Here is a 22,273-nt window from a genome sequence, read left to right as displayed (position 1 = left end):
TGAAGCGTCGATTCGACGCCCTATGCGCCACCTATGGCTCTGGAGGATCTTTATCCTTTTTTTATCTCAAAATGTGGCATTTACATCATATGCCAAATGTCATAATATCGTAAATGTCATCATACGACATTTACATCATCTGCCAAGTTACATCATATCTGGTTAGAAACAACTGTGTTTCGCTTATTTCTGAGTCACGCATTTTGTGCCGCTTGCTCCCAGATTTTGCACCTCTGCGCCTTCTTCAAGTTTGACGTCTATGTCTTTGGTCTCTGGGTGTACACAAGGTGTTGAAATGTGTAACCCCTTCGATTGCAATTGAAAAGATACATAGGCTACGGTAAAGGTGTTATGTGGCTTTTATTTGGCTCCAAGATTTATGCTCGATGTTCTGCTGAGCAGTTTTATTCTCATTATCAAATTTTTGTTTTCAGTAAAATGAGTCACCGCTTCTGCTTTTCTTACTTACAAAAATAGTTGAAAATCTTGTTGTCAATGCCAAAAACATTTCTTCCTATGACGCAAGAAAACAGAGAATAGAAAAAAAAAAAAATCAACCTCCATTTTTGAGCTTTTTGGTCTCCTTTGAAATTTAGGTCTTGATGTCAAACGTTTTTTATTGCAGCAGCCAGAATTTTTTTTTTTTTGTAAAAAAAAAGAATTCATGTGAAACATGACTAAATTTTAGCTGTGAAAGGGAATGACGATTTTTTTCCTTTCTCGATGTTAAATTAATTATCAGTTTAAAATATTTTTATATTTAGAGGATTCAACAATTTTTGATTTAAGACAGTGGTACCCACGATTATTGTGGGGGGGGGGGCGTTTTAAAATACATTCATAGGCTCTATTGTGCTATTAAATAACCAAACAGCTCGTATTTTGATTCTACCTAATTTTAAATATTAAGGGGCCGTAAACTCAAGCCCCCATGCCCTAGAAAAAAGCCTTGTACTTTACTTTCATATCCTTATCCTTTATTTTTTTACAAATATTCTCTTGATTGTTTATCATATTTTAGAGCTTGCAATCAGACAATTCTTCGTTTGCAAAGTCAAGTAGAAGAACTCATTTCCCAACAGTCAACGACAGATCTTGGAAAGAGCGGTCAAGATCTGTTAGCCCGCCTAAAAACAGCCGAAAAGCAATTGAACGACAGGGAGGCACATTTAGAGGAGTTCAAAGCACGAGAAGCCGAATATGGTATGTAAAGAACGTGATTTAGAAAAGGTCTTGTGGAAGTGCGTAGGGGGATAATTTTTTGAAAAGAGCCGTGAAATTATGAGGGAGAAGTGTAAAGATAAAACCAATTACCCCGTATCATGAATTGAATGAAAGCTAAAGAAAAGTTATAGAAATCGCTGTAACTCGGGGAAGGGCCTGTGGGATCAAAAGTCTCCTTATTGTAGAGATCACGGTCACGTGATTCTTTAAAATGTAGCTCTTTGGCCAATTCAAGTTTTATTTCCGTGTAGCTGTGTACTGTTTGATGGATTTCTGTTGCAAAGGAACTATGATACCCTCAAAAAGTTGACGTTTTAAGCCACTTCCGATCTTCATTCTTAGAACAAACTTGAAATCAAATAATTTTCTAGAATCAAGTCTTTTAATGGGGTTTGGGTCGTCCTTGTAAAAAAGCTATAGTTTCTAATGTCTTCTTGATCCGACCTTCGTGATCTAAATTTAAAAAAAATTAGTAATCCTCCTTTTCGTACAGGGGTTGTGATCAGGCTGAACCTTGCACAGGCAAACGTTATAATTATTTCTCATCTTCCGATCAACGGATTCGCAATCTGGTAAAATATTGTTGTAGACGTCCTGATTAAGAAACAAAGCCCCCCTACCCTTCCCCTTTCTCAAAGAGGTAGGAGTAACTCTCGACCTTGAAAAGGTACAAGTATGATATTAGCTCATGGCCGAGTCACGACGTAGGCAATAATGCTCCAAAACCAATGAATCAAAAAAGCTCTTTCTTTCAGCAGACTTTCATTGAGATTCAACTAACCGTTCTGATAGATATCATGATGGTAAGGATTTAAGAACCCCCTCCAGTAGCCGAGGTCCTTTTGGGTATAGATCTACGAAAAGTATAGCTAAGAAACTATGTCACACTTACCGCCACATTTGGTTTGGATCTGACTTAATTTTATGGTAAATGTTGAGCTAGCAAGAACTTTGGAACCTACCTTCCCTCTCCTCTTAGAGGTCAGATCAGGTACGAACACCCATGAGGTACAACTGAGACATGCAATCTTGTTTTTCATCAAGATAGGCTGAAATTGGAAAACCTCTTCAATTATATGCTGCATTGACAACAGTTTCATCCCATCTGGTACGTTTTCTGATGACGAGATAGGAATTCTCCACCTCCCCTGTTAAAAGATGGATTGTGTCAGGACACCCAAAAGAGACTGCTAGCTATCACTTTTCATCAGGTATGATTGGAATATTACAACCCTTCTTGCTAATGTGCAAATGTCATCCCCCTGGAGACGTCGTTGTCAGGTACGAATTCCAAGGTACAAACGAACTTGCCACACTTTTTCTTACTTCCCACCATATTTAGTTGAGGACCGACAATCCTTTAAATATTTTCTAACTTTTGGTTTCGCTCTTAACTATATGGCTTTATGATATCTCAAACCGTATGCCTATAGTATAATTTTTAGACTTATGACGTCTCATTCTAGTCTTGGAAAAATTATCGTTCTGGGACACAAAATGGTTGAAAATTGCAATTTATCAAGAAATCGTTTTTTTTTGCTATTTAAGAAAAAAGAATCAGAAAAAGAATCATTTGAATGATTTTTCTCAAATGTCTACAGGTATTTGTTCTCGATACAGTGAACCCTGAAAAAGGACAACCTTAAAAAAAATTCTTTGGAAAAAAACAAAAAAAAAAACTCTCGACTAGTAAAAAAAGGGGGATCTGCGGGTAATAATTTTCAATACTGGAGCACTTGTCCCAGGCACAGAAATTTTAGGTACATAACATTTCTAATAAATAATCTAACGGTTACAAATTCTTTTTGTGATTTTTGAAATCCCACTTTTATAAAAATAAAGTAGAGGGCACAGTTTATGTAGAAAAATGATTAAAAAATTATTAATTAAATAAAATAAAAGATATAAGATCTATGATAGAGATATCTATGATATATCTATCTAGATATAGATATAAGTTTTAAAAAATAAATAAAAGATATAAGATCTTGGAAAAACACGGCTGCTGTCGTATTGAAAAATTCTCGGTGAAAAAAAAAAAAAAAAAACAAAAAAAACTCTACTGGCATAAAAAGATGAATTTGAATTTGAAATAATCATGAATTTAAATATTTTTCTTCAAACGGAATGACTTTGGGACGAATTGCTCCTCCTACCTCTCCAGAATGATCTGATCGGTTCTCATGAAAAAGACCTCTAAAGAACTCAATTTGTCTACAGGACCAGAGAGCCATCTGCCTTCCATGTGCTTATTTGTTTTTCATCCGACCACTTCGAATGGAAGTAGTGATCGCAGAAGGTGTGTTCGAAAAGGGATTGGAAATTTGACTGGAAATTGAAAGGTTGGATGCCTTTTTATGGGTCGGAAATGATTGAAGGGTAACCAGCCTCTCTTCCGTTCCCATTTCCGCTCCTCAACCCCCGTAACCTCCATGATATCAAGTACAAATTTAGAGATAGTTCATGATAAGTCCATTTTGTTCAGAATATCGAAAGGTTTAACAAGTGGCCTCCTGGGTTGAGATCATCCCCACAAATCTAATGACAATGGCCCCTGATTATGTAGATTACCTATTGTTCATTGATAAGTGTTAGTAGAAAAGGTAGCCATGTTTCTTCTTAATTATCCCATCTGCTAGAGGCTCCTAGGGATCGTTCCCTAGGTCAAGATTTCCAAAGTTTCCCAACTGTATACTCGGGGGTAGTGGTGACCATCATGTCGTGGTGCCCCTGAGAGTAGTAGGTTCATATTGAAGCCTACTACTGCTAATTTCAGTCGTTGTCCATCCACTGCCGTCCTGTCTAGTGTCTGAACCCGAGGCAGGATATTTTGTGGAAAACACTGCTGAGATCAGATAGACATAGAGAGTAACAACTTCCAAAATAATCGTAGGCGGGGGTAGGGATGGCTATGGTAAATCACCTAGGACATGTAAACAGCCGACCATAGCTAAAGAAAGGGTTCTTTGAGAAGCAATCTGAGGTGGAAAAAAGTACAGTGGCTAGTACCTATTCTTAGAATTAGTAGCACCGCCTGCAGCTGATGATATCTGACGATAAATGGGTGACTCTCTCTTCTCTTTTGGGGTACTAGTTTTCCCTGCCCAAGCCGACCTGAAGCTGGCGGACGGGGTTATTGGTATGGGTGAAACAATGGTTGGCCCCTTGAGACTGACAAGCAAGTCCTTCAAACGAAACGGGAAAAAAAGATTGGCAAATTCGATTTCGGTATACAAGACATTTGGGGGTATCGCTAACCCAATGGCTACTGTGCTATGTCATTATTATTGTTCTTAATTATTTTTTGATATGGAAGAATTGAGCCTTTGTGGTTTGAACCTCGATTCAGTTTTGTGAGTCTGTTCATAAAAATGGTAGCGAAAAGGATATACTCTGAAGACGACACGCGTACCCAAGCAACTAAAAAGACGCACCCAAATTTCTAAATTATCTGCCATGTCTCGGAGCCTTAAAAATGGAGCCTTAAATTTTTATTGGAATCAGCTTAAAAATGGCACTCGTAAGTTTCTTAACTAGATGGATTCCAAGTAGAAACAAATTTGAAAAGAAAATTTTACTATGGTTCCGAGACACCCATTTTTGGCGTCATAAAATGGGACAAGTCGCGAAAACTTGCCCTGTTAGTTACGTAATTACCTTCAGGGCAAATGTAGACAGAAACAAGGGGTACCTTAATGAATGCAAAGACAATGGGAAGACAATTATTACATTGATTTTTGTTGCCCAAATTAGACTCGCCCAACTTTTTGGGTGTTTTATGGCATGTCACTAGAGTAAATGAACCCAAGAGAAAAGAAATTATTTTGAAAAAAGAACAATGGGTTTCATCTACCCATGAAGCCCCAAAATAGGCATAACATTGTTTTCCCCTGACTGGCGTAAAACTTTTAGGGTAAGTAAGACTGGACCAAGGTGACACTAATGAAATGACTAAATCTCAGTAGACAAATTTGGATATATTAATTTTTAGTGCGAGGAATTTAATCTTTTTAAAGTTTACCTGATTTAAAATTCTAGACAATATATCTTGTAGATATATTACCATTTCAGGACCTAGAGAACCTCCACTAAAAGAAAAAAAACCAAGGAAATAAACCTGTTTACTTTGATTTTTAGCATCCTTTTCCTTAAAAGATAACAAGCTGAGTTCGTTATAATAAATTACCTTAGCGTGCATTTATTTAAAGAAACAGTTACAAAAATGTACCTTAAAAATTTTATTTTAATACAATGTTGGATTAAAATACTATTATATTCAAGGGTGTCTACAAAATGGGGTCAAAATGCCCTATACAGCCCTACAGAGAACCCAAAATTATGGAGATTTTCAATATTTGCAATGTCTAATATTTCAATATTTAGGCAGAAAAGCTGAAAAACTTACAAAAATTGATAAAAATAACCAATAAAAAAACCTGTCAATTCAATAGCGATATCCAATATCTCTTACAAACGGACATAAATGAATTAAAAAAGATTAAAGTAAAAGTCACCATAATAGTCATGATTACTGACTGGAAAGAATTGACGAAATTAGACTGATTATTTGATATATAAACTAAGGGGTTAATTATTTAAATTTAAGTTCACTATTCAGGATAGTAAATCCTGTAAGTTTTGGCCATTTTATTTTTGTTCATATCAAATGATAAAAGAGAAAGCGTTTAAGGCGTCTAAGGTATGTTTTGTTTTTAACAAAGTGCTAATGACGCTCATATCCTTGGAAGGTTTTGGGGGCGTTCGTCCTATTTCTGTTTGTGGTAGTTTCTGTTTGTTTTTCAGTTTGACTTAATTATTTATTTAATTTCTATCTGTTTAAGAATCATTTATTCATCTGTAGCACCACCTGTTATCTTTATGTCGACGTGATTATTCATTTAAAATTTATAATGATAGTAATTGATAGCATAGATAGTAATTTTTCTTCGTTTTGTTGAATTGTTACATAATTTTGTTTCTGCTAGTCATAGGTTTTAACTGACTCTTTATTTCTCTTTGAAAAAAATGTCTCTTTTTGGAAAACGTTTTCCATAATTAAGATAAATAGGAAATGAGATTCCGAGAAATTGATTTACAAATTTCTTATTCTGCTGACGACAGTTTTCTATAACTATGATTATTATAATTACACAATCATCTTTCATAAAAAAATTGATTTAATGTGTCTGAAATAATAATTTTTTTTAGATATTTTGTTCTTCTCGTAGGTAGGGCTAGACAAAAAATATATTAAAAAAGTTGCAGTCTTTTGGCTTATGAAACGAAAAAAAAATTGTTTGATTGTTAATATCTCCTTTTGATATTCGATATCTATTATCAGCTGTTCCTGCATTATATTAGTTGTTTGTGTTTCCTTTTACAGAGCGAAGGCGAATTACCCTGGAAGATGCTTTGACCAGGAAAGATATAGAAATGCAAAACATGGAAGAAAGGTATAAAAAATATGTAGAGAAAGCTAAAGAAGTCGTCAAGAAATTGGATCCAAAGAACAATCCTAATGCTGGGCCAGAAATGGGTACACTTATGTCCCGACTTGCTGAGAAAGACCAACTTATTGCTAACTTGGAGGTAATTTTTTTTACTCATCGTTTTTTTCTGAATCTGCTTCTTCGATTTTTTAAACTGATTTTCGATTTCATCGATTTTCTGAATCGACCAAATCGGTATGCTTATGTCCCGACTCGCCGAGAAAGACAAACTTATTTTTAAGTGGAGGTAAAAGATTTTTTATTTCATCGGTTTTTTCAAATCGGCTTCACCGATTTTTTAAATTGATTTTATGAATCGATGAATCGGCACACTTGTGTCCTGACTCACAAAGTCATCAGTTTCTTCGAATTGGTTTAGCCGATTTTCGAATTGATAAATCGGTACGGTTTTGTCCTGACTTACCGATTCTTTAGTTTCTTCGAATTGGTTTAATCGGTTTTCGAAAAGATACATCGGTGTCCTTATATCCCGTTTCGGGGACTCATCGGTTTTTTCGAATCAGTTTCATAAATTTTTCGAATCGATTTTTCGTTCTATTGACCTTCTGGACGATATTGGTACACTTTTTTACTGACTTTTACTGACATTATTGTTTTTAATTGTATTTCATTATTACTTTTTTACTTTTATATTTTATTGCTTTGAAATTTATAAATTGTTCTTTTGTTTGCCTTTATTTTACATCAGTTTTCTTTATTTCTTCCCACCGCAATTTAGTTTTCTTCCCACCGCACAAAATCGTAAAAAAATTGGAGTAGCGAGAAATTGAGAAATGAAACGTAAATAAACATACAACAAAAAGACAAGCAAAACAACAAGAAAGGCAAATAAACAAAAATGGTAAAATGATGGCAAAAAAAGAACAACTGAAAATAAAACCAAAAATCACGACCATGCAGTGAGCCAGATAACACTATAATAAGGTGCCAAATAAAAAAAATATTTGGACAGGTCTTTCGATAGCTTGCGTGGTGTATCTTCCGTGGTGTATAATCATGTTTAGTTATTACTTTTTCAAGAATTTATTGAAGGTATTAGTTCAAATGTCGGTGCTGGCTAAATATCGATTTAGAAATGACTTTCAGACTTAATGGGAGGGATCCTTGGACATTTATGAAAGGAAGGTTCCCCAGTGTGCAGGTATACTCACAATTCCATTTAGTGTTTCTAAACGGTCGTTGCGCCTTAGATTTGAAAAACGCATTAGCCTCCCCCCCTTCTTAAACTTTTGTGAATTTACGCTACTGTGAAAAATGAAGACCTATTAAGACGAAATACAAAAGTTGTTTTTAACTTATATTCATAACTGACAGAATATAAATCTACAGTCAAAATCTTATGAATCGCAACACTTTGTAATGCTCCACAATCTTTTGGTTTGAAAAATCTTTAAGGAGTGAAAAATCAAGACTAGGTTTTCGTAATTTTTTTTTTTTTTGCACTTACTTTTTATTTTTTGTTAGTTTATCCACTTTTTTCTACTTTCCTCCCTCTTCTCTTGTGTTGGTTATTTTTCTTGAGCTATAATTTAGTGTTTCTTATCGTTGGTATTTTATTCTTATACAAGTGTTTTTGTGTTACTTAACAAGGCAAGTGTGTATCGAGTTAATCGGTGAGGGTACCAAATTTCTGAAAAGAGTAAAACGGTGGTATTTTAGGCACCGTTTATAGAGAAAAAATGGTTCCCCCTAGGTCGTTGATGTTGCATAGGGAATAGATAAAAGATGGGATTCTGTTTAAGGGACGGACCCACTTCCCCGTCGGTCTTATGTTAGCCGGGATTGAACCCTGGACCTATATTTCCTAGAAGCGGTCACTCCATTGTTCTACCACAGGTAACGTTTTTTAGAGACTTTTAAAAATCGCAAAATCATGAAATTTTGGGTGTGGGAGCTCAAACCCTCTAATTCGTGAAATAATAAAATAATTTGAATTCAAAATAATAAAATAATTAAAAAATATTTATTTATAATAAAATAATAATTTATAAAAATAATTTATAATATTATAATTTATAATAATAAAATAAGGTAATTCGTGTCATAATAAAAAAGAAAAAAAAAGTCAAACTGGTACCAAAAATAAATATCATCTATAGGTATCTTGTATTTTTAGAAAGAGCTTCAACGGTATAAGGATATACGAATGGTTGAAGATCAACTAATGAGTACAGCTTATCATAATTTGGCAATGCAAATGCATACTACCCGATTCCCCATTGATCAGAGACATGCGTCAGCTTTAAATACATCGATGCTGAACAAGCAGAGGCAACATAACTCGACGTCAAAACGACCACCAAATCCGCAGGGAGGGTAAGTTTGTCAGGTTAATAAAAGTGAATTCTCAGTACAATCTTCACTGTTATAAGGAATTATCGCCTTTCGCTAAGTAGGGCTTATGTAGGGATAATTACTCCTTAGACTAATCGTATCTCAGACAATAAACTACACGTAAAATGTGGTTCAGTCCAACTTTTTAGGGCTATAATGAAAGAAAGGTATAGATGTCTAGGCCACTTTTTGCGGATGAAGGATGAAAATTTGCTAAAGAATGCGCTTTTTAGCCATCCATGACTGGAAGAAAAGCAGGTCAACCCTGAATAAGATTTAACAGGTCTTAAGGAAAGATTTAAAGGACATTGTAACTTAATGGGAGAATGGTAAACAGTGAAGATCTGAATAGATTAGGACAGAGGAAGGAAAGGTGCTGGTGTTTGGATGTAACTTCATGGGAGAAGGGTAAATAGTGAAGATTTGAATAGATTAGGACAGATGAAGAAAATGCACAGGTGTTTTTTTGTAACTTCACGGGAAAAGGGTAAATAGTGAAGATATGAATAGATTAGGATAGAGGAAGAAAATGCGCAGGTGTTTTGTTGTAACTTCATGGGAGAATGGTAAATAGTGAAGATTTGAATAGATTAGGACAGAGGAAGAAAATGCACAGGTGTTTTCTTGTAACTTCACGGGAAAAGGGTAAATAGTGAAGATATGAATAGATTAGGATAGAGGAAGAAAATGCGCAGGTGTTTTGTTGTAACTTCATGGGAAAAGGGTAAATGGTGAAGATTTGAATAGATTAGGACAGAGGAAGAAAATGCGCAGGTGTTTTGTTGTAACTTCATGGGAAAAGGGTAAATAGTGAAGATTTGAATAGATTAGGACAGAGGAAGAAAATGCGCAGGTGTTTTGTTGTAACTTCATGGGAAAAGGGTAAATAGTGAAGATTTGAATAGATTAGGACAGAGGAAGAAAATGCGCAGGTGTTTTGTTGTAACTTCATGGGAAAAGGGTAAATGGTGAAGATTTGAATAGATTAGGACAGAGGAAGAAAATGTGCGGATGTTTTGTTGTAACTTCATGGGAGGGGTAAATGGTGAAGATTTGAATAGATTAGGACAGAGGAAGAAAATGCGCAGGTGTTTTGTTGTAACTTTATGGGAAAAGGGTAAATAGTGAAGATTTGAATAGATTAGGACAGAGGAAGAAAATGTGCGGATGTTTTGTTGTAACTTCATGGGAGAAGGGTAAATGGTGAAGATTTGAATAGATTAGGACAGAGGAAGAAAATGCGCAGGTGTTTTGTTGTAACTTTATGGGAAAAGGGTAAATAGTGAAGATTTGAATAGATTAGGACAGAGGAAGAAAATGTGCGGATGTTTTGTTGTAACTTCATGGGAGAAGGGTAAATGGTGAAGATTTGAATAGATTAGGACAGAGGAAGAAAATGCGCAGGTGTTTTGTTGTAACTTTATGGGAAAAGGGTAAATAGTGAAGATTTGAATAGATTAGGACAGAGGAAGAAAATGTGCGGATGTTTTGTTGTAACTTCATGGGAGAAGGGTAAATGGTGAAGATTTGAATAGATTAGGACAGAGGAAGAAAATGCGCAGGTGTTTTGTTGTAACTTCATGGGAAAAGGGTAAATAGTGAATTTTAATAGATTAGGACAGAGGAAGAAAATGTGCGGATTTTTTGTTGTAACTTCATGGGAAAAGGGTAAATGGTGAAGATTTGAATAGATTAGGACAGAGGAAGAAAATGCGCAGGTGTTTTGTCATAACTTCATGGGAGAAGGGTAAATAGTGAAGATTTGAATAGATTAGGACAGAGGAAGAAAATGTGCGGATGTTTTGTTGTAACTTCATGGGAGAAGGGTAAATGGTGAAGATTTGAATAGATTAGGACAGAGGAAGAAAATGCGCAGGTGTTTTGTTGTAACTTCATGGGAAAAGGGTAAATAGTGAAGATTTGAATAGATTAGGACAGAGGAAGAAAATGTGGGATGTTTTGTTGTAACTTCATGGGAGAAGGGTAAATGGTGAAGATTTGAATAGATTAGGACAGAGGAAGAAATGTGCGGATGTTTTGTTGTAACTTCATGGGAGAAGGTAAATAGTGAAGATTTGAATAGATTAGGATAGAGGAAGAAAATGTGCGGATGTTTTGTTGTAACTTCATGGGAAAAGGGTAAATAGTGAAGATTTGAATAGATTAGGACAGAGGAAGAAAATGCGCAGGTGTTTTGTTGTAACTTCATGGGAAAAGGGTAAATGGTGAAGATTTGAATAGATTAGGACAGAGGAAGAAAATGTGCGGATGTTTTGTTGTAACTTCATGGGAAAAGGGTAAATGGTGAAGATTTGAATAGATTAGGACAGAGGAAGAAAATGTGCGGATGTTTTGTTGTAATTTCATGGGAGAAGGGTAAACAGTGAAGATTTGAATAGATTAGGACAGAGGAAGAAAATGTGTGGATGTTTTGTTGTAAAATCATGGGAGAAGGGTAAATGGTGAAGATTTGAATAGATTAGGACAGAGGAAGAAAATGTGCGGATGTTTTGTTGTAACTTCATGGGAGAAGGGTAAATGGTGAAGATTTGAATAGATTAGGACAGAGGAAGAAAATGCGCAGGTGTTTTGTCATAACTTCATGGGAGAAGAATAAATGGTGAAGATTTGAATAGATTAGGACAGAGGAAGAAAATGCGCAGGTGTTTTGTCATAACTTCATGGGAGAAGGGTAAATGGTGAAGATTTGAATAGATTAGGACAGAGGAAGAAAATGTGTGGATGTTTTGTTGTAACTTCGTGGGAGAAGAATAAATGGTGAAGATATGAATAGATTAGGACAGAGGAAGAAAATGCGCAGGTGTTTTGTCATAACTTCATGGGAGAAGGGTAAATGGTGAAGATTTGAATAGATTAGGACAGAGGAAGAAAATGTGCGGATGTTTCGTTGTAACTTCATGGGAGAAGGGTAAACAGCGAAGATTTGAATAGATTAGGACAGAGGAAGAAAATGCGCAGGTGTTTTGTCATTACTTCATGGGAGAAGGGTAAATGGTGAAGATTTGAATAGATTAGGACAGAGGAAGAAAATGCGCAGGTGTTTTGTTGTAACTTCATGGGAGAAGGGTAAATGGTGAAGATTTGAATAGATTAGGACAGAGGAAGAAAATATGCAGATGTTTTGTTGTAACTTCATGGGAGAAGGGTAAACAGTGAAGATTTGAATAGATTAGGACAGAGGAAGAAAATGCGCAGGTGTTTTGTCATAACTTCATGGGAGAAGGGTAAACAGTGAAGATTTGAATAGATTAGGACAGAGGAAGAAAATGTGCGGATGTTTTGTTGTAACTTCATGGGAGAAGGGTAAACAGTGAAGATTTGAATAGATTAGGACAGAGGAAGAAAATGTGCGGATGTTTTGTTGTAACTTCATGGGAGAAGGGTAAACAGTGAAGATTTGAATAGATTAGGACAGAGGAAGAAAATGCGCAAGTGTTTTGTTGTAACTTCATGGGAGAAGGGTAAACAGTGAATAATTGAATAGATTAGGACAGAGGAAGAAAATGTGCGGATTTTTTGTTGTAACTTCATGGGAGAAGGGTAAACAGTGAAGATTTGAATAGATTAGGACAGAGGAAGAAAACGTGCAAGTGTTTTGTTGTAACTTCATGGGAGAAGGGTAAATGGTGAAGATTTGAATAGACTAGGACAGAGGAAGAAAATGCGCAGGTGTTTTGTTGTAACTTCATGGGAGAAGGGTAAATGGTGAATATTTTAATAGATTAGGACAGAGGAAGAAAATGCACAGGTGTTTTGTTGTAACTTCATGGGAGAAGAGTAAATGGTGAAGATTTGAATAGATTAGGACAGAGGAAGAAAATGTGCAGATGTTTTGCTGTAAATTCATGGGAGAAGGGTAAACAGTGAAGATTTGAATAGATTAGGACAGAGGAAGAAAATGTGCGGATGTTTCGTTGTAACTTCATGGGAGAAGGGTAAACAGCGAAGATTTGAATAGATTAGGACAGAGGAAGAAAATGCGCAGGTGTTTTGTCATTACTTCATGGGAGAAGGGTAAATGGTGAAGATTTGAATAGATTAGGACAGAGAATGAAAATATGCAGGTGTTTTGTACGACATCTATTCAAATCTACAATGTTGTAACTTCATGGGAGAAGGGTAAATGGTGAAGATTTTAATAGATTAGGACAGAGAATGAAAATATGCAGATGTTTTGTTGTAACTTCATGGGAGAAGGGTAAACAGTGAAGATTTGAATAGATTAGGACAGAGGAAGAAAATGCGCAGGTGTTTTGTCATAACTTTGTGGGAGAAGGGTAAACAGTGAAGATTTGAATAGATTAGGACAGAGGAAGAAAATGCGCAAGTGTTTTGTTGTAACTTCATGGGAGAAGGGTAAACAGTGAATAATTGAATAGATTAGGACAGAGGAAGAAAATGTGCGGATGTTTTGTTGTAACTTCATGGGAGAAGGGTAAACAGTGAAGATTTGAATAGATTAGGACAGAGGAAGAAAATGTGCAAGTGTTTTGTTGTAACTTCATGGGAGAAGGGTAAATGGTGAAGATTTGAATAGATTAGGACAGAGGAAGAAAATGCGCAGGTATTTTGTTGTAACTTCATGGGAGAAAGGTAAATGGTGAAGAGTTGAATAGATTCGGACAGAGGAAGAAAATGCACAGGTGTTTTGTTGTAACTTCATGGGAGAAGGGTAAATGGTGAAGATTTGAATAGATTAGGACAGAGGAAGAAAATGTGCAGATGTTTTGTTGTAACTTCATGGGAGAAGGGTAAACAGTGAAGATTTGAATAGATTAGGACAGAGGAAGAAAATGTGCGGATGTTTTGTTGTAACTTCATGGGAGAAGGGTAAATGGTGAAGATTTGAATAGATTAGGACAGAGGAAGGAAATGTGCGGATGTTCTGTTGTAACTTCATGGGAGAAGGGTAAATGGTGAATATTTGAATAGATTAGGACAGAGGAAGAAAATGTGCAGATGTTTTGTTGTAATTTCATGGGAGAAGGGTAAACAGTGAAGATTTGAATAGATTAGGACAGAGGAAGAAAATGTGTGGATGTTTTGTTGTAAATTCATGGGAGAAGGGTAAATGGTGAAGATTTGAATAGATTAGGACAGAGGAAGAAAATGTGCGGATGTTTTGTTGTAACTTCATGGGAGAAAGGGTAAATGGTGAAGATTTGAATAGATTAGGACAGAGGAAGAAAATGCGCAGGTGTTTTGTCGTAACTTCATGGGAGAAGGGTAAATGGTGAAGATTTGAATAGATTAGGACAGAGGAAGAAAATGTGCGGATGTTTTGTTGTAATTTCATGGGAGAAGGGTAAACAGTGAAGATTTGAATAGATTAGGACAGAGGAAGAAAATATGTGGATGTTTTGTTGTAAATTCATGGGAGAAGGGTAACTGGTGAAGATTTGAATAGATTAGGACAGAGGAAGAATATGTGCGGATGTTTTGTTGTAACCTCATGGGAGAAGAATAAATGGTGAAGATTTGAATAGATTAGGACAGAGGAAGAAAATGTGCGGATGTTTTGTTGTAAATTCATGGGAGAAGGGTAAATGGTGAAGATTTGAATAGATTAGGACAGAGGAAGAAAATGTGCGGATGTTTTGTTGTAACTTCATGGGAGAAGGGTAAATGGTGAAGATTTGAATAGATTAGGACAGAGGAAGAAAATGTGCGGATGTTTTGTTGTAACTTCATGGGAGAAGGGTAAATGGTGAAGATTTGAATAGATTAGGACAGAGGAAGAAAATGTGCGGATGTTTTGTTGTAACTTCATGGGAGAAGGGTAAATGGTGAAGATTTGAATAGATTAGGACAGAGGAAGAAAATGTGCGGATGTTTTGTTGTAACTTCATGGGAGAAGAATAAATGGTGAAGATTTGAATAGATTAGGACAGAGGAAGAAAATGTGCGGATGTTTTGTTGTAACTTCATGGGAGAAGAATAAATGGTGAAGATTTGAATAGATTAGGACAGAGGAAGAAAATGCGCAGGTGTTTTGTCATAACTTCATGGGAGAAGGGTAAATGGTGAAGATTTGAATAGATTAGGACAGAGGAAGAAAATGTGCGGATGTTTTGTTGTAACTTCGTGGGAGAAGGGTAAATGGTGAAGATTTGAATAGATTAGGACAGAGGAAGAAAATGTGTGGATGTTTTGTTGTAACTTCATGGGAGAAGGGTAAATGGTGAAGATTTGAATAGATTAGGACAGAGGAAGAAAATGTGCGGATGTTTTTGTAACTTCATGGGAGAAGGGTAAATGGTGAAGATTTGAATAGATTAGGACAGAGGAAGAAAATGTGCGGATGTTTTGTCATTAACTTCATGGGAGAAGGGTAAATGGTGAAGATTTGAATAGATTAGGACAGAGGAAGAAAATGCGCAGGTGCTTTGTCGTAACTTCATGGGAGAAGGGTAAATGGTGAAGATTTGAATAGATTAGGACAGAGGAAGAAAATGCAGATGTTTTGTTGTAACTTCATGGGAGAAGGGTAAATGGTGAAGATTTGAATAGATTAGGACAGAGGAAGAAAATGCGCAGGTGTTTTGTTGTAACTTTGGGGAGAAGGGTAAACAGTGAAGATTTGAATAGATTAGGACAGAGGAAGAAAATGTGCGGATGTTTTGTTGTAACTTCATGGGAGAAGGGTAAAAGTGAAGATTTGAATAGATTAGGACAGAGGAAGAAAATGTGCGGATGTTTTGTTGTAACTTCATGGGAGAAGGGTAAACAGTGAAGATTTGAATAGATTAGGACAGAGGAAGAAAATGCGCAGTGTTTTGTTGTAACTTCATGGGAGAAGGGTAAACAGTGAAGATTTGAATAGATTAGGACAGAGGAAGAAAATGCGCAGGTTTTTGTTGTAACTTCATGGGAGAAGGGTAAACAGTGAAGATTTGAATAGATTAGGACAGAGGAAGAAAATGTGCAGGTGTTTTGTTGTAACTTCATGGGAGAAGGGTAAACAGTGAAGATTTGAATAGATTAGGACAAAGTAAGAAAATGTGCAGGTGTTTTGTCATAACTTCATGGGAGTAGGGTAAACAGTGAAGATTTGAATAGATTAGGACAGAGGAAGAAAATATGCGGATGTTTTGTTGTAACTTCATGGGAGAAAGGTAAACAGTGAAGATTGAATAGATTAGGACAGAGGAAGAAAATGTGCGGATGTTTTGTTGTAACTTCATGGGAGAAGGGTAAACAGTGAAGATTTGAATAGATTAGGACAGAGGAAGAAAATGTGCGGATGTTTTGTTGTAACTTCATGGGAGAAAGGTAAACAGTGAAGATATGAATAGATTAGGACAGAGGAAGAAAATGTGCGGATGTTTTGTTGTAACTTCATGGGAGAAAGGTAAACAGTGAAGATATGAATAGATTAGGACAGAGGAAGAAAATGTGCGGATGTTTTGTTGTAACTTCATGGGAGAAGGGTAAACAGTGAAGATTTGAATAGATTAGGACAGAGGAAGAAAATGTGCGGATGTTTTGTTGTAACTTCATGGGAGAAGGGTAAACAGTGAAAATTTGAATAGATTAGGACAGAGGAAGAAAATGTGCAGGTGTTTTGTTGTAACTTCATGGGAGAAGGGTAAACAGTGAAGATTTGAATAGATTAGGACAGAGGAAGAAAATGTGCGGATGTTTTGTTGTAACTTCATGGGAGAAGGGTAAACAGTGAAGATTTGAATAGATTAGGACAGAGGAAGAAAATGTGCGGATGTTTTGTTGTAACTTTAATGGGAGAAGGGTAAACAGTGAAGATTTGAGTAGATTAGGACAAAGGAAGAAAATGTGCAGGTGTTTTGTTGTAACTTCATGGGAGAAGGGTAAACAGTGAAGATTAGATTAGGACAGAGGAAGAAAATGTGCGGATGTTTTGTTGTAACTTCATGGGAGAAGGGTAAACAGTGAAGATTTGAATAGATTAGGACAGAGGAAGAAAATGTCCGGATGTTTTGTTGTAACTTCATGGGAGAAGGGTAAACAGTGAAGATTTGAATAGATTAGGACAGAGGAAGAAAATGTGCGGATGTTTTGTTGTAACTTCATGGGAGAAGGGTAAACAGTGAAGATTTGAATAGATTAGGACAGAGGAAGAAAATGTGCAGGTGTTATGACCTTAGGTGGTTTGGTGCTGCTGCATTGATTTGTTAGCAGTAGCAGTTGCAGCAGTACAAAGAAGGGTGACTAAATTGCCCCCACGTCAGTTTTTAGTGAATTTTTGATTAAATGTAACCGTTTACTTACGAAAGATTTAATGGAGCTTAAAATTTGTTTTGCTACGGACGGTGTTCTGGGGTACCTGTGTCAACTGGTCCTCAATTTATTGTGTTGCTTGCCAACTGATTGCTAAATTAAGCTATTTGATGAATTTATCAACCTAGAAGTTTCTTCATTAAGCCAATGAGCACAAGTGGGGTAATGACGGTTTATTCTCTTGATGTCAACTCTAGCAGATTTATTTAAAGCTGATGGTTTTATAGCACGATTTTGTAGATTTTCTTAGGGACAGACAAGGATGCTCAATCATGTTCCTTTCGCAATAAGGTAAACAATGATAAAATGGAGCTATCTAAAAGAAGTTTGTAACGTGTTGATCTCAATTTTCTAGAGCACTATGACAGGGCTTTTTTCAAGTTGCCAGACTTAGAGTGGTTGTGAGTGGTGAATATTTGATTCGTACCTGTTGTAGATGTTCACAGATCCGACCCCTTGGTGGGAGGAGTGTGGGTCCTGGTCGGTTATCCAAGAGGGGGTTGATTCTCCCTTGGAGGAGTGAATATGTTTTCCACTTTTTTTTTAAAGGCAGGAATCTTTTGGACCGGTCTCAGGAGTGGGTAGATTCAAGCTCTTTAATTGTAGTTCATAAAAGTCTTTTGGAACATTTTCTTGTTGAAGGTTCTTGTCCAAATCAAACTTAATGCTTTTTAGTGCTTATAAAAAAAAATGCTCTATTGAACTTATAAGCTAAAATTAGCTAGTTTCTGTTCGTTTTAAGTTTTCAATTCGCTCTTTACTTCAAAATGGAGTTCTGTTTTCTATTGGCATAATTTGTGTATATGTCAATGGTGGTAATCTCGCTAATAAGTTTTACTCGCAATAATAACAATGTTAGTGATTATTAGGGTTGTGTAGTAGCAGTTGTGGTGGGAGTAGTCGTGATAGAAGTTGTCACAGTATGATAATATTTCAATGTATCAACATTAGCCTCAGGCTAACGGACAAACTCAGAAGTCATAAAATAACAACGTTTGTGAAAATCAAACACTGTCTATGAAACACTGTCTAAGTGTTTAACAAACACTGTCTAATGTGTTTTAAACACATTGAAAACTTTTGAGAGCTAATTTTGAAAACTTTTGGTCCTCTTGTTATATTCTTTTATCATCACCCTTTTATCCCCATCATAATTTTATCCTAATCCTTTATTATCATCCTAATTTTATCCTCATCATAATTTTGTCCTTTAATCCTTATCCTTTTATCCTCATCATAATTTTATCCTTTTATCCTCATCCTAATTTTATCTTTAATCCTTTTCATAATTTCATCCTTCTATCCTCATTATAATTTTATCCTTTTATGCGTATCCTTTCATATCTCAGATCTACTTCATCATTTAGAAAACACTTTCTTTCCATTTATGAATAATGACAATGTGGATATACGTAACAACGGGCACGATCTTTCTGCTTTTTTCTTTTTAGTATATGTTGTTTTTTCTTCCAATTAATGTTTTTTTCAGGTATGTTTATTTATTATTTAATCTTCTGTTTTCATTGTATTCATAAACAATGTGAAACGGGAATATTCAGGCTTTGTTCTATCATTAGGCTCACAGTCTAGTTATGGATTTACAGTTTTGTTATGCATGTCTATATTTTCACTTTATTTGCGTCTTAGCGTTAAATTTGTGATCGACAGGCACAAAAATCCGTATAAGCAATTTCACTTGGGAAATCAGTTGCCATGTTTGAGATATTCACTTTTTTAATTATTAACGAATAAATAATCCTGAATTTTTAAAGACTAAAATTTTATTTTCAAGATCCCTTTGTTAAATAAGCTTTGAATAACCCGGAGTCGAAAGAAGAAACACTCATTTATACTTAAAAGTGGTGGATGCCTTTGAAGGAGAATGACCTTATGTTACTTCGACACATATACTTGACGAGTTCTCATTTATAATGATTTCAATAATAGCCTCAGATTTGTAGTCATCAAACTCAGTTTCATAATCAATAATTCGAAATAGGCACAACATGTCTGTATTAGCAGGAGAAGGGGGTTGGAGAAGCACAGATACAAAGGCCCTATTAAGGGCCAAAGGCTTAAGAAATTAGAACTGACTTCCGTTTGAATTAATTTATCCCCTATCTTCTAGGGTCAAAAATAGAACAAAAGCAAAACGAAGAAACTAACTTTTCTCAGGGAATCCATAAAAGTCGTGGTTATATAGGGGTTTTATATAGGCTAGATATGGCCTCCCACGGTAGTAAAACAAACAAAAAGATAAAATGATGAAACAAACAAGCCTTTCTCGCTGAAACTACAAAAGGGGTTGTTATATAAATAGGGAGCTAGAACCTCCTTTCTGTTGTTATCCCACATGTTTAATATTTAAAAATTTTTCTAAAAGTATTTAAATTTTCCTTATGCTAATAAACTTTTTATTATGTAAATTAACTTAATGGAATTTAAATATTCAGAATCCGCGCAAAAAGTAGTAATCCTTGCTTAATTGTAAAATTGTTTATTTACCGCTTACCGATCTTTACTTACCGCTTCATTGTCTTTGTACTTCCTTTGCTATCTTACAAATCTAGATCCTTATTCATCATATGAACATTTTAGAGGCTATTATGGCCAAGTACAATTTTTGTACGTTTTTATGCTTTTATATGAAGCATTGTATGTTCACTAGGAAAATTCTCCGAAATTGAGGACTGATACGAGGAGATTACAGAAACTTTTTTTTGCCTTCGGATACTATTCGATGTTTCTAGATGTTTGCCATTGATATTTCTAGAAGCCAATTTGGCAAAGTCCCTTCAAAATGTCCCTTAAAGTCCAAGTTCTTCATATTCAAGGAAATAAGCGAACGCCAAAAGAATTCGTGATATTGTTCAGTTATAATAGGCGTTTGTGTATTGTTTATTGACTTTGTGAAATATAGCTCTGAATGAAGTTCGTATTGAGTTATATTTGTTAAACTCATTAATATCTTTTTAGGGACTATTTTGAATACGGAGCGTAGAAGATTCAACTATCAGAGGAATAATGTCTGACGCACAGGGAAATACTGACTTATGGTTATACAATCATATTAAGTGGATTTTTATTCTTGTTTATTTGCCTTCGAATCAAGTGATTGATGTAATTAGCAAATTTAAAGTGTTTAAAAGTGATCTCACTTTGGATATAAACATTTTATTTCAAGATGATGGAGATGGGTAATTTAAATATACTGTTTTGTAAATATTGACTTTGTCTTCTACAACAGATTTACGTTAAAAATTATTAGAGTATTAAATTGTTGAACAACATTGGCATCTTGTGTGGGATGTTAAATTAAAATGTGGATGAAGATTATCCGAGTCATTGCTGCCGAATAGAGCGCCGAGTCGATGTTTCAGTTGCTGGGTCTTTTATACAGGGGCAAGTTACAAGTTTGGTGGCCTGCCATGCATCAGTGGGAATTGATCCCTGCGCCATGTAAATCAAAAAGGCACCGAGTCGACGTTTCAGTTGCTGGGTCTTTTATACAGGGGCAAGTTACAAGTTTCGTGGCCTGCCATGCATCAGTGGGGATTGATCTCTGTGCCACGTAAATCAAAATGTGGATAAGATTCATTGTGCATAATGTCGAGAAGGGAAAAGGATTTCACTTGGCAATGATGAAGGGGGAACCAGGGTATGGATATCATGTATTATGCGAGATGTTGAAACAGTGGGAGGTTGTTTGGCAATACTGAAGGGGGAATGAAGAGTGCCAAAATTTTATCCCATCAGTAATACAGGACTGAAGTGTAATAGAAAAAACTGAATATTTTAAGCAAGTAAATAAAAAAAAAATAGGTAAAACTTGAAAACTGTAGGTTTATGGCCAGTAGCAGAAAAGAAGACCAATCAAACGAGGTGTTTTTAACGTTGACAAAGAATAAGAAATCAAACCATAAAAATTTAAAAAAAGAAAGAATCTAAAATTAAATAAGAATAAAAAGAAAAAAATCATGCCAATATATATGACAGTAGTTTTTACATGTAAAACTGCGGAAGTAGGAATATACAATAAGTGAGCTACTCTTCTCAACAACACAGAAGCATCTGGTAAGTCAGTTTGGCTTTAGATCTTTTTTTAGGAAGTAACTTTCTAACTGAAGTCTTTTTTATTTTCCGTTGCAACCCTTGATTAGTGTCGAAATTTGTTGCAAAAAGGCACGTTCAGTCAAGCCACTTTCTTTTATTTAGTTAATCGCTGAAATCAGGAACACGCGTCTGAATCGGATATAAATTTCAAATGTGTAGCATTCTGAGTTGAAATATAATTTGTTTACAGGTGTCTTTACAAGTCTTTTTTACAGGTGTTTCCGCGTTGACAAAGGGGAGAAACCTCAATTTCAAAAAATTTAAAAAAGGGAAAGGATCTAATATCAAATGAGAATAAAAAGAAAAAAATCATGCCAATATATATTACAATAGTTTTTACATCTAAAACTGCGGAAGTAGAATATACAATAAGTGAGCGACTCTTCTCAACAACACAGAAGCATCTGGTAAGTCAGTTTGGCTTTAGATCTTTTTTTAGGAAGTAACTTCCTAACTGAAGTCTTTTTTATTTTCCCTTGCAACCCTTGATTAGTGTGAAAATTTGTAGCAAAAAGGCACGTTCAGTCAAGCCACTTTTTTTTTAGTTAATCGCTGAAATCAGGAACACGCTTCCGAATCGGACCTAATTTCAAATTTGTAGCATTCTGAGTTGAAATATAATTTTTTTTTCATTAGCCTCATCTGCTAGTGTAAAAGAGACAGATGAAAAGCCTGACAGAGGAAAAAAATATTCCACTCTGCTGGTGCTTCCTGTACATAATTATTGTTGTACTTTTGAAAACATATTGAAAATAAAAAAATGGAATAAAGAGGGAGAAAAAACGGAAGACAAAACGGAAAACGGAAGAAAAACG

At 35.4% G+C, this 22,273-nt stretch overlaps 1 protein-coding gene across 2 annotated transcripts in view; it reads left to right on the top strand.

Moving 5' to 3' along the window:
- The window catches only part of LOC136037888 (protein Hook homolog 3-like), a 99,439-nt gene extending 78,869 nt beyond the window's left edge, over nucleotides 1–20,570 (top strand). For both annotated transcript variants that reach the window (XM_065720742.1, XM_065720741.1), the window contains exons 11-14: nucleotides 1,022–1,203; nucleotides 6,608–6,813; nucleotides 8,851–9,050; nucleotides 20,322–20,570. In XM_065720742.1, coding sequence (XP_065576814.1) covers nucleotides 1,022–1,203; nucleotides 6,608–6,813; nucleotides 8,851–9,050; nucleotides 20,322–20,346 — 613 coding nt within the window. In that variant the 3' untranslated portion in view covers nucleotides 20,347–20,570. The remainder of the gene's footprint in view (nucleotides 1–1,021; nucleotides 1,204–6,607; nucleotides 6,814–8,850; nucleotides 9,051–20,321) is intronic.
- The last annotated feature ends 1,703 nt before the right edge of the window (nucleotides 20,571–22,273 follow it).

Source organism: Artemia franciscana, chromosome 17 (genome assembly GCF_032884065.1).
Source record: "Artemia franciscana chromosome 17, ASM3288406v1, whole genome shotgun sequence".
Taxonomy (NCBI): domain Eukaryota; kingdom Metazoa; phylum Arthropoda; class Branchiopoda; order Anostraca; family Artemiidae; genus Artemia; species Artemia franciscana.
This window is presented reverse-complemented; position numbering and strand designations above follow the sequence as displayed.